The sequence below is a fragment of the Lutra lutra genome, chromosome 1 (assembly GCF_902655055.1).
Source record: "Lutra lutra chromosome 1, mLutLut1.2, whole genome shotgun sequence".
Taxonomy (NCBI): Eukaryota; Metazoa; Chordata; class Mammalia; order Carnivora; family Mustelidae; genus Lutra; species Lutra lutra.
In genome coordinates, this window is record NC_062278.1 from 188,253,678 (window position 1) to 188,271,444 (window position 17,767).

The 17,767-nt window shown below is 37.6% G+C and overlaps 1 protein-coding gene across 1 annotated transcript in view; it reads left to right on the top strand.

Annotated features, from left to right (window-relative positions):
- SUCLG2 (succinate-CoA ligase GDP-forming subunit beta) overlaps window positions 1–17,767 on the top strand; it is a 289,573-nt gene that overhangs the window by 168,431 nt on the left and 103,375 nt on the right. The window contains exons 8-9 of the mRNA XM_047747177.1: window positions 1,179–1,340; window positions 3,563–3,705. Coding sequence (XP_047603133.1) covers window positions 1,179–1,340; window positions 3,563–3,705 — 305 coding nt within the window. The remainder of the gene's footprint in view (window positions 1–1,178; window positions 1,341–3,562; window positions 3,706–17,767) is intronic.

The following is a 17,767-nucleotide window of genomic DNA, read 5'->3' on the forward strand; positions in this document are numbered from 1 at the left end:
TCTTCGAAGAAGGTGCCTTTCAGCCATGCTGGAGGAGAATGGGTCATATCTCTAAAGTCTAAGTCAAAGATCCCTGTCTATCAATATCTGAAGTAGAGTAAAAGAAGGTTAGAATGGAATGTCATCGTGGACAACTAATCCTCAAAGGGATATAATAAATGGGTCAGATCCCAGAAACCTGCATATCACCCCTCCTCATTGCAATCTCTCCCTGAGAGTTCATATAGGAGATATCTTGTAAACCAAAGAAAACGCTCTTCCCTCGGTGCATCCGTATCACTCGGTTATTTTCAACTGTGTCCAGTGCTCTTGGCCATTGAGAGAGTGGGAGATTTCTACCTGCACCAGAGACTAGAGACAGTAGTGCTGGTAATGCCTGGCCAACTTCTACCATGTCTCATCTGTCTCAGTCTCTTAGTGTTTTATAACTTGGATCAAAAGAGTCATATCATGTACACATCAGGTTGATGGTCCTAGTTTGAACTGACCCCAAAGGAAGTATATCAGCCAATTTAGGGATTGTTTTTTCCACTTTCTAAATAAGAAAGCTGAGACCCAAAGAGGAAGTAGGTTTTTATTTATTTATTTTTATCAAGTTACAGAGTTAGTTAAGGATCAAATAAAAAACTATTTGATTCTAACCCAGTGTTCTTTGCATTAAATCTTTCAGAAATATTGGTGAGGATACTGATTAAATAGAATTTCTCTTTGTAGCGGAGGACAGTGGGTTTAAGCATTGTTATCTAGTTTCTCTTTGCACAAAAGGTAAAAGCGATGATTAGTGGCTATATACTAAAAATAAGAAATGTAATAAAAATGGCAAATCAAAGCTCTATGTAGATGTGGCAGTCTATAGCTTTTATTTATTTTTTTGATAGCTTATAACTTTTCATGGGTGACCACAACTTATATTACTATTTTATTAAACAGAGACCAACAGGTATAGGTCACTGTGCTCTTTTTTAGAATGTAATGAGAACAGGGACTATGCCACCAAATTTGTCCTTGTAGCCCTAAAGCTTAAAATCAAGAAAGCTGTAACAGCTTCTCCTGTCCCTCTCCTGAGAGAAAAATGACAGAATCTTATTTTTCTTTCTTCTGTGCCTGCCAGCCTAGGGAACTAATTTGTATACCCTTAAGAGATATTCATGTTTGTGCCTTTTTTCCCCCTTATTTAGTTGTCTGTTTTGATGCAAAGATAAACTTTGATGACAATGCAGAATTCCGACAAAAGGACATATTTGCCATGGATGACAAATCAGAGAATGAACCCATTGAAAACGAAGCTGCCAAATATGATCTAAAATATATAGGACTGGATGGGAACATTGCCTGCTTTGGTAAGAATGTAGTTCTATCAAAGGCATGATTTGTGGATTTTTGCAGAATTTTAAGTAGTCCAGATTTCTGAACCTTTCTGAAATGGTATTTCCCAGTAGCCAGTGGAAATAGGAGTTTCTGTAGCCCAAAAGTCTTGGGAAACAGTTTCTGAGTTTCTTCCCAATGTTCATTTTGCCCAGTGGTCACTGGTTTAAAGCAGAGTTTCTCAAGTCTGACACTATTGACAATTGGGGTGGGAAAATTCTTTACAATGGGAGGCTGTCCTATACTTTGTGAGATATTTGGCAGTGTCCCTGATCTTTATGTGCCACTGGGACACCTCCACCCCCCATTGTTAACAACCAGAGTTGTCATGAAACACTGGCAAATACCTTCTGGTAAGCAAAATCACCCCAGCTGGGAAATACTATTTTAAAACATCTCAGTTAAATTTTGCTTAATAAAAATCAAAATCCTCGCTGCTCCAATCAGTGTTAATATGCTAGGAACTCTTCTGAAATTTGGTTTTAAGATAAAATTTCTCAGAGGAAGTAGAAGAGAACATATACTTGAATCATTATACTGTAGTTTCAGCTTTTATAATAACCAAATGATAAAATGTTTAATCCATTATCCAGTTTATTAATAAAACAATTGATTTTATCATACTCATCTAAATTTGTGAAAATGGCTTATTCAGCTGAGATAAGAATGAGCCTATAGAGGCAATACAATTTCTGTTATTGTCCACAGCTTATAGAGCTAAGATTTATACACATCTGTGTTTCTGGTGGAACCAATTCATTGCACTGGAAACTGAGGTCTTAATCTTAATGGAATTAAAATAAAAAAGATTTGTAGCTCATTAAACCAACAGGATTATTATATTCAGAATTGAACAGACCTCATCCAGTAGTCTGCTGAGCCATACAATAGAAAATGACATCTAATTACAAGTGATAACCAAAAGCTCTTGCTTTGTATCAGAGTAATAACTGTAATGTACCAGATCACTCACATTGTTCTGATCTTGATAAGCTAATGTGCTCTCAATATTTGTAGGCATTTAGAAAGGAGAATGATATAATGGTGTGTTTAGAACAAATTAAATACAGATTCTTTGTAGCCTCTGTGGGAGTATCATGATTTGACCAAGTTAGCAGCCTCAAAAACGACGATTAACACATTTCAGATTGTTTTAAGATCGTATATAAACCATTTTTATTGTAGTCACCCGAACTTAATTAAATTAGTCACAGTTCACAGGGTTGTCTGGGGAATTCAAGGGTCAGAAAAAGTGAAGTATATTTTACCTTGAGAGTTTCTGCTATGTTCAGGAGGTCTGCTTTTTTTTTTTCCCCCTTTCTAACCTGAGGAAAATAATTTCATGTAATTAAGTATAAGAAGCCAAAGAAGTACAACTGGTCAATAAAACTCAGCTCTGGAAAATAAGAATTGCAGTGTTAAAACTCTTTATTTTCTTCTTTTTTTTTTTCTTTATTTTCTTTAAAAAAAAAAAAAAAAGCCCCTAAGAGTAAGCACATTTCAGTTCTAGTTTTAGTGATCAGGTTACTAGTGAACATTTCTTTTTATTAATTTGGAGAAGGAACAGAAGGATAAGAATGTTATTTTGATGCTATCCTTTATTCATTTGTTTTCTAAGTTAATCCACATTAACCTATAACACGCATGATTGCACTGAGTGTAGAAAAGTATGGAGCCCTATTGAAGTGGGGACCCCTGTGGCTCAACCCCAGAGGGATGCTACATTCAAAAGATCATATTCTCAGCAAGCAAAAAATTAAACAAATTCCATTTTTTACTTGGGTCTCTTGAAGGATATTAAAAGAAGGTAATTCACAGACCCAAGCAACTTCTTACAGCCTTCCTTGGTTCTCTTGAGTTCTGTTGGTTTTCCCAGAACCCCAAACTCCCTCTTCTACTAGCCCAAATTAATGATGTAAACCCTTCTCCCTTTTATCTGTTTCCCAGATTGGTTTAGCTTCTCAACAAACATACAGTTTGTCTTCATATTCCCAGGTTTTTGTTTTGTTTTGTTTATGCTTCGTGTGCACATTTCCTGATTTGTCCTAAAAGTCCATGAATTTACCTGGTTCCAGGCAGGACAGATTGACCTGGGAGAGACAGGGCTCTCTTTGGTGTCATGGGGGAAGAAAATGGTTCATGCGCCCTTTCGTGTTGCCAAATTCATCCTGTCTTGTGTGCTATTTACATTTCCTAGTGAACGGTGCTGGACTAGCCATGGCTACTTGTGACATTATCTTCCTGAATGGTGGGAAGCCAGCCAACTTCTTGGATCTTGGTGGTGGCGTAAAGGAAGCTCAAGTGTATCAAGCTTTCAAACTGCTGACCGCCGATCCTAAGGTAACCTCTGTCTTTGTAGGGAGATTGTGTAATGTTCTGATTTTTCCCTGTTAAGAACTGCCGTTTTCCTGCTCAGTGGTGATAAGCCAACAGCTCTGTGTCGCAGCTGCAGATGCAAATCCTGCTTTACATCTGCTTGGAGTATGCACTGGTTTACCCATTTTAGGTGAAAGGCTTGTAAGTGCCTCCAGATTTTATTTCAGATGCTGTGCTTCCAAAGTTCTGAGAGACAGGAGGGAATAAAAAAGGGGGAGTGCACCAGACAGTGAAACATTGGTTGGCATGAAACATTATTTGAGTAATGTTTACTGAAGCAATTAGTCCTGCCCTTACATGACTTAGAGGACCCAGTTTCTGACACCTTCCATAACGTGCTGCAAGTGTTATCATACAGTTGGAGACAGAAGAAAATTAGATTACAAAACTGTATATCACTAGAAAGTAATGACCTCACATTCTTCCGTGTGCTTTTTAATTTTCATTGTGTGTAATATGTGCTAGCTAGGATAGAATGTTGCTTTATGAGCCTATAATATAGCTATCACACCCATGCTAGCACATAGTAGGGCTTCAGTAAATTCTTTTCAAGTTCAATACCCATATGCTTTGTTTCAACTGCTGGTACTCACTTGTCTATGACAACAAGGCTTAGATGGACATTTATGACAAGGAGAAGACTAACATGTTTTGAATGAATTATATATATCATTTACTTCCCTTTACTCTTCTGTGAGGTAGTATCTGTGCCACCGCCATTTACTTTAGACTTTGAGAATCATTATCTTGATACTGTTAGAGTATCTGAGACATTCTCTTGGTTTCTTAATATAGCTGAAGACCTGGGAAATGTGAACCATCACTAGGAAAATCATAAATGAAAATGAGACCAGATTTCTTTTTAAAGAAATGTAGTCTGAACTTAATATGGAAGCTTCTCATTAATAAGTGTACCAACAATAGTCTTTTGGTTCACATATATGAAATTTTGTTTTATATTAGTAGTATGCTTGTCTGTTTTCATTATGACTCAGATGGTTGCTCACCTTACATTTTTGCTCACTCTTGTCCTTCTGATTCACAAAATAAGTGGTAGGGTATTATCAGCTGCTAATCTTTAGTTCTCCAGTGCTTTCCAGGAGGAGCAGAGTCATCAAAATCTCAAGTCACCCAGCCATGAAGAAAGTGTTTGCTATTGGTTTTCTGTTTATATAAGTACCTTGTTCTCATTGGTTAAGTAGGAATTTTATCAATGACTTCCCAGTCATTAATTTATTTAACCCTTCTTCTTATTATTTTCTTTTTTTATTTTTTTTGAGAAAAATATAGTAATATACTTTATTTAAGTTGATAACCAACAGAAATATATAATTATTCAAGCTGAGGCCAAGAGAATTGGTAGCTACAAAAACGAAAAGAAACAGAACCCATACCTATGAAAACTAGGTTCAGTGACTTGACATAATGAGAAGTTTAATAGTAAAATTCATTCTCTACCCTATAGACATGGTTTTTTCACCAGTAAGCTGGTTAACTTTTTAAAATACACACATAACAATTCCATGGGCTTATTTTCTTTTTTTAAAAGATTTTATTTATTTATTTGAAATACAGACAGAGAGAGCAGGAGTGAGAGAAAGGGGCTAGAGAGAGAGGGAAAAACAGACTCCCCACTGAGCAGGGAGCCTGATATGGGCTCCATCCTAGGACCCTGGGGCCGTGACCTGGTCCAAAGGCAGATGCTAAACTGGCTAAGCCACCTAGGCGCCCCTTCTTATTTACTAAAGGAAAGAATCATTTTCCTCCCAAAGAGTGTCCTATAAACTGAAATCTCTAAATACCATGGATATAAGTAACACACAGCTCTTTAAAGTGCATGAACCACAAAGTATTCAGAGAACAGGGCAACTGTGATAAAACACTGAACTTTTAGTGTCTACGGAAATTCGGTGCTAAGAATAATTGAGAGCTATCGAGGGAGTAAATCTACCAGGACAATCATTGCATTTTCTTTGGAATATCTTTTCTTAGCCGCTGATCTGGAATTTTAATTTTGTAAAAATGCAGGAAGGGAAGGAAAAGTCACTTGCAGAGCCATTTTTTTTTTTTTTTAAACAGTCTCTGAAAAATTTTTGATTTTACCCTATGGAATATTTTCAAATGCTTAGAGTATTTAAACTTTTTTGAGATTGCCTGTCATCTTGGATAGAGAAAGATATGTGGGAGTTATTTTATTTTTCTCATGCTATATCAGGAAAATGAATGCATAGCTCATCTCACTGTAAATTTTCCAAATCTTGAAATTTGGACAGAAAGAAAGCATGGAAATGTAATGGGTATTTTCAATCCTGGCATTGTTTAACAGATTTCAGAGAAAAGAGACTTAAAAATACTATAGATGAATTGACTTGATTTTGCAAGAAAACTGGTAGTAGTTCTAGCAGGAATTATTTCAGGTAGAACCCCATTCAGCTGCCCAGAAGTAGAGAATCCCAAAAACCCAAAGCTAATTATTACAGAGGTATTGATTTTCTTGTTAGATGTGAGGATTAGTCAGTTGAATTAACTGAAACCCAAAATTGCAAAAGGCCTGTTGTTAAACTTGAATCAACTGATAGTAACAACTACTTGTTCACCATATGTGTGAACCAATTCTATTGATCAAGTAATAAATGTTATGTTATCATTCAAGAACAATGTTATGGGTTGACCTATATTATACACATAATATCAGCCATAGAGCTGAAACTTATATTTATTTTGCTTGACTCTTAGCCCAAATGCTGATACGTACTGAGACCTAACACAAATGCCTTTATCACTAATATGTTCCTTATTTGATTGTAATATATACGAAACAGAGCTCCTCTGCTGAACTGTCTAAAACAAGAATCTTCAAGATAGCTCCCTTATAAAACAGAATTTTTTCAAGTTGGGCTAGAAATGAGAGAAAGGCAAGAGAGTGTGTTCTTCTGGTGGTATAATAGATCTGATCTCCATTGTTTTTACCATACAGAATTCTAAGCACTAGCATCCTGTAAATCATAAGGAGTAAAAACCCACGTAAACTAAGAAGTAGAAGTAGGGTATTTGTGGTAACCTGTAAAGAATTTGAACACAGTTAATGGAAAAGCCCTCTGAAGAGTATTATCTTTAAGTTTTTGTCTTCCTGAAAAATGCTTTGGCTTTTATTTCTAATTCTAAACTTTGAATTCCAAAGGTGTAGAAAATGAGTACGAATGACATCTGGAGTATGTAAAACATCTTACACAAATGGATAAAAGGAGAAGACGATTGACAGGAATCTCAATAGTCACCCCAACTCTTTTGGGCAAAGTAAAGCAAATTTGTTGCCCTCTGAAGGCCTGATTTCAGAAACCAGTAGTGCATGATTGACAATCACGAAGTCACTGCTCCTGATGTGTCCATGCTTCTGGTTTAGATCTAACTAAGAGTCATGTTTCAAAACTCTTTATTTTTTAACTTTTATTTCTTTAAATATTATTATTTTCAGTTGCAATATAATTAACGTATAGTGTTTTTTCAAAGCTCTTTAAATATCCAGGAAGAAATGTTCCACATAAGCCCTAAGTACTAGTTCAAAAAGGAATGTGTTCTTAATGGGGCTCTGGTGCCAGACTGCCCAGGTTCCAGTCACATCTTTATCACTTACTGCTTGTGGGACCTTGAGCACATAATTTTATTTCTATATATCTCAGTTTCCTCATTTATATAAAATGAAATAATAACAGTACTTATTACCTCAGAGGGCTGCTTCATTTCTTTCTTTCTTTTTTTTTTTTTGTATTTGAAGTTCAACGTTATTTAAATTTTTAAATTGAGATATAATTGATTATATAACATCTTAGAAGTTTGAGATGAATAAAGTGTTGATTTGATACATCTGTATGTTGCAGTATGAGCACAGTATAGCATTAGTTTCCATCCTGCTCTGTAATTATAGTTTCTTTTTTGTGGTGGGAACATTTAACCAGAGAGTGGCTTATTACATTAATTAAGATACACATATACATTTCCCATTTAAAGGAGGAATAATTTTATATGATGGTATCATTTAAAATTCTTAATAAATTTTTCTTGAAGTATGACCCACATACAGAACAGTACACAAATCAATAGTATATAGCTTGATGAGTAATAATGAAGTGAACATAGCCATGTAACTGGCAGCTGGGTCACAAAATAGAACATGACCAGTGTTAAGGACTAAATTTTTACATCCCACCAGAATTTGTATGTTGAAATCCTAACCCCCCAAGTGATGATATTAGGAAGTAGGGCCTTTGGCAGATAATTACATCATGAGGGTGGAGCCTCATGAGGGGGAGTAATACCCTTATAAAGGAGACCCCAGATAGCTCCTTCACCCCTTCCTCCATGTGAGGATATATCTAGATTATAGCCATTTCTGTACCAGGAAGTGGGCTCTCAAGAGACACTGAATCTGCCAGTGCCTTCCTCTTGGACTTGTAGCCTCTAGAATTGTGAAAAATAACTGTTCGTTGTCATACCACTCCGTCTGTGGTAGTTTGTTACAGCAACTTGAGCAGACTTAGACAACCAGCATCTCGGAAGCAAATAATGCACTTCAGCTCCATGTTTCTCCTTCTTTGCTTTGTCCCCAAAGGTAACATAGCTGTCCCGACTTCTGTCATCAGTTTCTTTTGCCTTAATATACATTTCAGCTTAATGTAAACAGGATTGTAGAGCTTTTGTGTTAGCCATCTGTCACTTAACTTTTTTTTATTAATTATTTTTATTAACATATAATGTATTATTTGCCCAAGGGGTACAGGTCTGTAAATCGTCAGGCTTACACACTTCACAGCACTCACCATTTCACATACCCTCCCTGATGTCCATAACCCAACCATCCTCTCCATACTCCCCACCCTCCCAGGAGCCCTCAGTTTGTTTTGTGAGATTAAGAGTCTCTTATGCTTTGTCTCCCTCCCGATCCCATCTTATTTCATTTTTTCCTTCCCTACCCCGCAAACCCCCCACTTTGCCTCTCAAATTCCTCATATCAGGGAGAGCATATGATAAATGTCTTTCTCTGACTGACTTCTTTCGCTCAGTGTAATACCCGCTAGTTCCATCCATGTTGTTGCAAGTGGCAAGATTTCATTTCTTTTGATGGCTGCATGGTATTCCATTGTATGTATATACCACATCTTCTTTATCCATTCATCTGTTGATGGACATCTAGGTTATTTCCATATTTGGCTATTGTGGACATTGCTGCTATAAACATTCAGGTGCATGTGCCCCTTTGGATCACTACATTTGTATCTTTAGTATAAATACCAAGTAGTGCAATTGCTGGGTAGGGTAGCTCTATTTTCAACTTTGTGAGGAATGTCCATGTTGTTTTCTAGAGTGGCTGCACCAGCTTGCATTCCCACCAGCAATGTAGGAGGGTTCCTCTTTCTACACATCCTCGTCATATTCTGTCGTTTTGTGACTTCTTAATTTTAGCCATTCTGACTGGTATGAGATGGTATCTCACTGTGGTTTTGATTTGTATTTCCCTGATGCCGAGTGATGTGGAGCATTTTTTCATGTGTCTGTTGGCCATCTGGATGTGTTCTTTCAAGAAATGTCCGTTCATGTCCTCTGCCCATTTCTTGATTGTATTATTTGTTCTTTGGGTGTTGAGTTTGATAAGTTCTTTACAGATTTTGGATACTAGCCCTTTATCTGATTTGTTATTTGTGAATATCTTCTCCCATTCTGTCAATTGTCTTTTGGTTTTGTTGACTGTTTCCTTTGCTGGGCAAAAGCTTTGGATCTTGATAAAGTCCCAACAGTTCATTTGTGCCCTTGCTTCCTTTGCCTTTGGCAATGTTACTAGGAAAAGGTTGCTACGGCTGAGGTTGAAGAGGTTGCTGCCTCCGTTCTCCTCAAGGATTTGGATGGATTCCTGTCTTACATTGAGGTCTTTCATCCAATTTGAGTCTATTTTTGTGTGTGGTGTAAGGACATGGTCCTTTTTCTGCATGTGGCTGTCCAATTTTCCAAACACCATTTGTTGAAGAGACTGTCTTTTTTTCATTGGACATTCTTTCCTGCTTTGTCAAAGATTAGTTGACCATAGAGTTGAGGGTCTATCTCTAGGCTTTCTATTCTGTTCCACTGATCTATGTGTCTGTTTTAGTGCCAGTACCATACTGTCTTGATGATGACAGCTTTGTAATAGAGCTTGAAGTCTAGAATTGTGATGCTGCCAACTTTGGCTTTCTTTTTCAACATTCCTCTGGCTATTCGGGGTCTTTTCTGGTTTCACATAAATTTTAGGATTATTTGTTCCATTTCTCTGAAAAAAATTAATGGTATTTTGATGGAGATTGCATTAAATGTGTAGATTGCTTTAGGTAGCATAGACATTTTCACAATATTTGTTCTTCCAATCCATGAGCATGGAAAGCTTTTCCATTTCTTTGTGTCTTCCTCAATTTCTTTCATGAATAATTTAGTTTTCTGAGTACAGATTCTTTGCCTCTGTGGTTAGGTTAATTCCTAGCTATCTTATAGTTTTGGGTGCAATTATAAATGGGATCGATTCCTTAACTTCTCTTTTTTCTGTCTTGTTGTTTGTGTATAGAAATGCAACTGATTTCTGTGCATTGATTTTCTATCCTGTCACTTTACTGATTTCCTGTATGAGTTCTGGCAGTTTTGGAGTGGAGTCTTTTGGGTTTTCCACATAAAGAATCATACCATCTGCAAAGAGTTGACTTTTCTTTGCCAATTCAGATGCTTTTTATTCCTTTTTGTTTTCTGATTGCTGAGGCTAGGACTGCTAGTACTATGTTGAATAACAGTGGTGATAGTGGACATCCCTGCTGTGTTCCTGACCTTAGGAGAAAAGCTCTCTGTTTTTCTCCATTGAGAATGATATTCATAGATTGCTTTGATGATATTGAGGTATGCACCTTCTATCCCTACACTGTGAAGAGTTTTGATCAAGAAAGGATGCCGTTGGGGCATCTGGGTGGCTCAGTGGGTTAAAACCTCTGCCTTCGGCTCAGGTCATGATCTCAGGGTCCTGGGATCGAGCCCCGCATCAGGCTCTCTGCTCAGCAGGGAGCCTGCTTCCTCCTCTCACTCTGTCTGCCTCTCTGCCTACTTGTGATCTTTATCTGTCAAAGAAATAAATTTTAAAAAAAAAAAAAAGAAAGAAAAGAAAAAAGAAAGGATGCCGTACTGGGCACCTGGGTGGCTCAGTTGTTTAAGCAACTGTCTTTGGCTCAGGTCATGATCCAGGAATCCCGGGATCAAGTCCCACATCAGGCTACCTGCTCAGCAGGGAGTCTGCTTCTCCCTGTCCTCTCTCCTATCATGCTTTCTCTCTCTCTTTTATTCCCTCTCTCTCTCTCTCTCAAATAAATAAATAAAATCTTAAAAAAAAAAAAAGAAATGATGCTGTACTTTGTCAACTGCTTTTCCTGCACCTATTGAGAGTATCATATGTTTCTTGTTCTTTCTTTATTAAGGTATTGTATCACATTGATTGGTTTGTTGTTGTTGAACCAACCTTGCAGCCAAGGCATAAATCCCACTTCATCATGGTGAATAATCCTTTTAAGATACTGCTGGATCCTATTGGCTAGTATTTTGGTGAGAATTTTTGCATCCATGTTCATCAAGGATATTGGTTTGTAATTCTTTTTGATGGGGTCTTTGTCTGGTTTTGGGATCAAGGTAATGCTGGCCTCATAAAATGAGTTTGGATGCTTTCCTTCCATTTCTTTTTTTTGGAACAGTTTCAGGAGAATAGGTGTTAATTATTAAAATATTTGGTAGAATTCTCCTGGAAAGCCATCTGGCCCTGGGCTCTTGTTTGTTGGGAGATTTGTTTTTTATATTTATTTATTTATTTGACAGAGATCACAAGTAGGCAGAGAGGCAGGCAGTGAGGGAGGAGGAAGCAGGCTCCCTGCAGAGCAGAGAGCTGGATGCGGGGATCGATATCAGGACCCTGGGATCATGACCTGAGCTGAAGGCAGAAGCTTTAACCCACTGAGCTACCCAGGCACTCCTGTTGGAGGATTTTTGATGACTGCTTCAATCTCCTTACTGGTTATGGGTCTGTTCAGGTTTTCTATTTCTTCCTGGTTCAGTTTATATAGTTTCTATGTCTCTAGGAATGCATCCATTTCTTCCAGCTTGTCAAATTTGCTGGTGTATAGTTGCTTATAATATGTTCTTGTAATTGTTTGTATTTCTTTGGTGTTGATTGTGATCTCTCCTCTTTCATTCATGATTTTATTACTTTGGATCCTTTCTGTTTTTATTTTGATAAGTCTGGCCATGAGTTTATCAATCTTACTAATTCTTTCAAAGAACCAGCTCCAAGTTTCGTTGATGTGTTCTCCTGTTCTTTTGGTTTCTATTTTATTGATTTCTGCTCTCATCTTTATTATTTCTCTTCTCCTGCTGGGTTTAGACTTTATCTGCTGTTCTTTTTCCAGCTCCTTTAGGTATAGGGTTAAGTTGTGTACTTGAGACCTTTCTTGTTTCTTGAGAAAAGCTTGTATGGCTATATACTTTCCTCTTAGGATTGCCTTTGCTGTGTCCCACAGATTTTGAACAGTTGTGTTTTCATTATCATTTGTTTCCATGAATTTTTTCTTTAATTTCCTGGCTGACCCATTCATTCTTCAGTAGGATGCTCTTTAGCCTCCATGTATTTGAGATCTTTCCAACTTTCCTCTTGTGATTGAGTTCTAGCTTCAGAGCATTGTGTTCTGAAAATATGCAGGAAATGATCCCAATCTTTTGGTACTGGTTGAGACCTGATCTGTGACCCAGGATGTGATCTATTCTGGAGAATGTTCCATGCACACTAGAGAAGAATGTTTATTCTATTGCTTTGGGATGGGATGTTCTGAGTATATCTATGATGTCCATCTGGTCCAGTGTGCCATTTAAGGCCTTTATTTCCTTCTTAATCTTTTGCTTGAATGATCTGCCCATTTCAGTGACAGGGGTGTTAAAGTCCCCTACTATTATTGTATTATTGTTGATGTGTTTCTTTGATTTTATTATTAATTGGTTTATATAGTTGGCTGCTCCCATATTAGGGGCATAGATATTTAAAATCATTAGATCTTCTTGTTGGACAGACCCTTTGAATATGACATAGTGTCCTTCCTCATTTCTTATTATAGTCTTTGGCTTAAAATCTTATTTATCTAATATAAGGATTGTTACCTCCAGCTTTCTTTTGATATCCATTAGCATAGTAAATTGTTTTCCACCCCCTCACTTTAACTCTAGACGTGTCTTCAGGTCTAAAATGAGTTTTTGCTGACAGCATATTTAAATTTTTTATTTTTTCAGCATAACAGTATTCATTATTTTTGCACCACACCCAGTGCTCCATGCAGTCCGTGCCCTCTACAATACCCACCACCTGGTGCCCCCAACCTCCCACCCCCCACCCCTTCAAAATTCTCAGGTCGTTTTTCAGAGTCCATAGTCTCTCATGGTTCACCTCCCCTTCCAATTTCCCTCAACTCCCTTCTCCTCTCCATCTCCCCTTGTCCTCCATGCTATTTGTTATGCTCCACAAATAAGTGAAACCATATGATAATTGACTCTCTCTGCTAGACTTATTTCACTCAGCATAATCTCTTCCAGTCCCATCCATGTTGTTACAAAACTTGGGTATTCATCCTTTCTTTTTTTTTTTTACAGCTTTATAAACATATATTTTTATCCCCAGGGGTACAGGTCTGCGAATCGCCAGGTTTACACACTTCACAACACTCACCATTTGCTGACAGCATATTGATGGGTTTTTGTATTTTATCCATTCTGATACCCTGTGTCTTTTGATTGGGGCATTTAGCCCATTTACATTAAGGGTAACTATTGAAAGAATGTGAATTTAGTGCCATTGTATTGCTTGTAAGGTGACTGTTACTCTTTTGTTCTGGTCTCCTTCTTTTGAGCTCTCTCTTTGCTTAGAGGACCTCTTTCAGTATTTCCTATAGGGCTGATAGGATGTTTGCAAATTCTTTTAGTTTTTGTTTGTCCTGGAAGCTTTTTATCTCTCCTTCTATTTTCAATGATAACCTTGCTGCATATAGTATGCTTGGCTGCATGTTTTTCTCATTTAGTGCCCTGAATATATCATGCCAGTTCTTTCTGGCCTGCAGGTCTCTGTGGGTAAGTCTACTGCCAATCTAACATTTCTACCATTATATGTTACAGACTTCTTGTCCCAAGCTGCATTCAGGATTTTCTCTTTGTCACTAAGATTGTACGTTTTACTATTAGATGATGGGGTGTGGACCTATTTTTATTAATTTTGAGGGGGGTTCTGTGTGCCTCCTGGATTTTAATGCTTGTTCCCTTTCCCATATTAGGGAAATTCTCTATTATAATTTTCTCCAATATACCTTTTGCCCCCTCTCTCTTTCTTCTTCTTCTGGAATCCCAACTATTCTAATATTGTTTCATCTTATAGTATCACTTACCTCTCGAATTCTCCCCTCATGGTCCAGTAGTTGTCTCTCTTTTGCTCAGCTTCTTTATTCTCCATCATTTGGTCTTCTATATCACTAATTCTCTCTTCTGGCTCATTTATCCTAGCAGGGAGAGCCTCCATTCTTGATTGTACCTCATTAAGTCCTTTTTTGATTTCAACTTGGTTAGATTTGGTTATTTCTCCAGAAAGGGCTTTTTTTCTGTAGACAGGGTTTCTCTAATATCCTCCATGCCTTTTTTGAGCCTAGCTAGCACCTTGAGAATTGTCATTCTGAACTCTGGCTCTAACATATTACCAATGTCCATATTGGTTAGGTCCCTAGCTGTTGGTATTGCCTCTTGTTCTTTTTTTTTTTTTGGTGCTGATTTTTTCTGCCTTGTCATTTTATCCAGATAATAATATATGAATGAGAGAATAAAATACTAAAAGGGCAGCAAATACCCCAGAAAAATGTATGCTAACCAAATCAGAGGAGACCCCAAACTAGGGGAGAAGAAAGGGGGTAAAAAGAACTAAAAATATATATATTAGACTGCTGAATAGAACAGAGCCACTGATTTGATTTTGGGTGTATTTTGGTCCCAAAGAAGAAACTACCTCCCAAAATTTTAAAGAAAGAAAAACTTATATATATATATATATATATATATATATACATACATACACACACACACAAAAAAAAAATAAGGGTAAACTTGGTGAAGGGATGGAATATGACTGTAAAGATGAAAATTAAAATAAAAATTCTAAAAAAGGAATTGATATGATAAGTTGGTTGGAAAAAGAAAGAAGAAATAAAAGGGGAGGGGGTGCAGAGAATGTGCTCAGGCCGGAGATTAGAACAAAGCCTAGTGCTAGATTTAGGGCATATTTTGATCTATTAGAAGAAATTGTATCCAAATTTTTAGGAAAAAAAAACCAACCCTATATGTATACAAAAAAATAAGGTTAAATGCAATGAAGGATATAATATGACTATAATAATGAAGGTTTAAAAAGTTTTTTTTTAGAAAAGTATTGTTAAGATGAACTAGTTAAAAAACATTAAAAGAGGAAAGAGGAAAATTTTTAAAAAATTAGAATAAGAAAAAAGAAAATTAAAAATTTATTTAACTTTGTAAGACTAAAGGATCATGAGGAGAAAGCCATGAATTCCATGCATTGCTTTCCCCTATCTCTGGAGTTCCACTGTTCTCCTTGATCGGTAAGCTTGGTCCTGGCTGGATTTTCTTGCTAATCTTCTGGGGGAGGGGCCTGTTATAGTGATTCTCAAATGTCTTTGCCCAAGGCAGAATTGTGCCGCCCTTGCCAGGAGCCGGGCTAAGTAAACTACTCGGGTTCCCTCTCGAGAATTTTTATTCCCTGAATGCTTTCTGTAGAGTTCTTGAGGACGGGAATGAACATGGCAGCCTCCCAAACTCCAGCCCGGAGGAGCCGAGAGCTCAGGGCCCCACTTCTCAATGCGCCTTCAGAGAAAAGGGATCAGTCACTCCCGTCTCCTTGGTCTCTGGCCAGGCTCTGGGCTCACCCAGCCTGTGACAGAGCATTTCTGTCTCTGACGCATGGCCCCATTTGGAGTCTCCAAACTGAGCAGATTCCTGCCTCCAGCGGAGGAAGGTGTCTCCATGGATCTGCCACTTGTAGGATCCCTGCTCAAAGAGCAGTGGCCCAACTATGCTGTGGATCATGATTTAAGGTAATCCCGAGCTGAGACACCCCACCTTGGCTCTGTCTTTGTAGCCATCTTCCCTGCTCCGATACCTAGGAGATCTGCCACACTCAGACACCCCCAATCTTTTGTGACCCCGCGGGTCCTAAGACCACACTGTCCCTGCAAGGGCTCCACCCCCGCTTAGCCTCTGGAGCGATGTCCCTCAGTGGAACAGACTTCTAAAAGTTCCAATTTTGTGCTCTGCTACTCCGTTGCTTGCCGGGAGCTGACCCCTACCCTCCGGTCTTTCTTTCCATAATCTTGGATTTACTTCTCCACACGTCCTACCTTTCAGAAAGTGCTTGATTTTCTATTCCTAGAATTGCTGCTCTTCTTCTCTTTGATCTCCTGTTGAGTTTGTAGGTATTTGGAATGTTTTGGTAACTATCTAGCTGAACTCCTGCGACCTGATGTCATTTCAGTCTGCTCCTCCTCCGCCATCTTGAGTCTCTCCTCCTAGCCTTGCTTAACTTTGATTTTTAAGATTCATCCACATTTTATGTAGCAATTGTTCACTCATTCTTACTGCTGCATGGTATTCTATTGTGTGACTGCCACAACACTTTATCCTTTCTTGTGGATAGACATTTGTGTTACTCAGTTTTGACTATTACATTGCTATGAACATGTTCTCATACAAGTCCGTTGGAGTGCATTTCAGTGGGGTATATTCTTGGAACTAGGGTTTCTGGGTCGTGACATACACACATAATCAGCCTGAATGGATCCTACCAAGAGGTCCTACAAATGTGCCTGTTTACACTCTCGTGAGTGTGTATAGGAGTTCCAGTTTCTCCACATCCTTTCCAACACTGGTATAGTCAAGCCTTCCCAGTTTCAGTCATCCTGATCAATGTGTGGTGGTATTCAGTGTGGTCGAGTGCCTTTCTCTCATGACCAATGAAGTTGAATGCATTTTCATATGTTTATTAGCTATTAGGATATGCTCTTTAAACTTCTGGTACCTTGTCTGTAAAGTAGACATGAAAGTAACACCCGGAAGCATTGCTTTGAATATCAACAGAGATCATGTATGTTTAAGTATTGGCAGATATTCCTAAAGCACAATGAAAACTTTTAAAGTACAATTCAAACTTTTATTGAACATTTTATTGTACGTTCCACTTCATTGTCATTTCTAAGGCTTGGATTTATAATTATTGAAAGGGGAGGGATTAGCGGTCATGGACAGGATGGGAGGTGTCTGAAAGAAGTTCACTGACATCCATGTCACTGCATGTGTTGTTTTGAAGTCAATGAAATGTGTAAGCAATTCAGTGGCTTGCAGTGATTCTATGTTCAGACAAGCAAGAAAACACAACTTAATCAAGGGAGGATTAAATTCATGTGTGCAAGAACCACAGGATATCATCTGGTATAAATTTGAGAAGAGTCCAGCTATTTTGGCTCTGTGGTGGGCTTCAAAAGTCTTTAGAATTTGAGGCTGGAGAAGTAAACCTGCATGCCACATTTTCAGCATGCCAATTCCTTTAATTTGAATAAATATATTTTGGGATTATATGTACTAAATGCCTCCCACACATATTGTTGTTTATCATACATTTAGAATATATTCAAGCATAAAACACAGGAACCTCTATTTCACTTATTTACATATTTATGTCAAAAGCTTTCAACAAGACTCATTTTATTACAGTCTACTTGTATTTGCTGAAATACCTTTATTAAATAAAATTTAATAAAAATTAAATACCTTTATTAAAATAAAGGGAACTTTTATTTTGTGTGTGGGGGCGGATAATAGAACTCTTATAGGGGATTGATTTTCAAATATAATGACAAGTCCTTTAAACAACATGAGCATTATTTTTGAA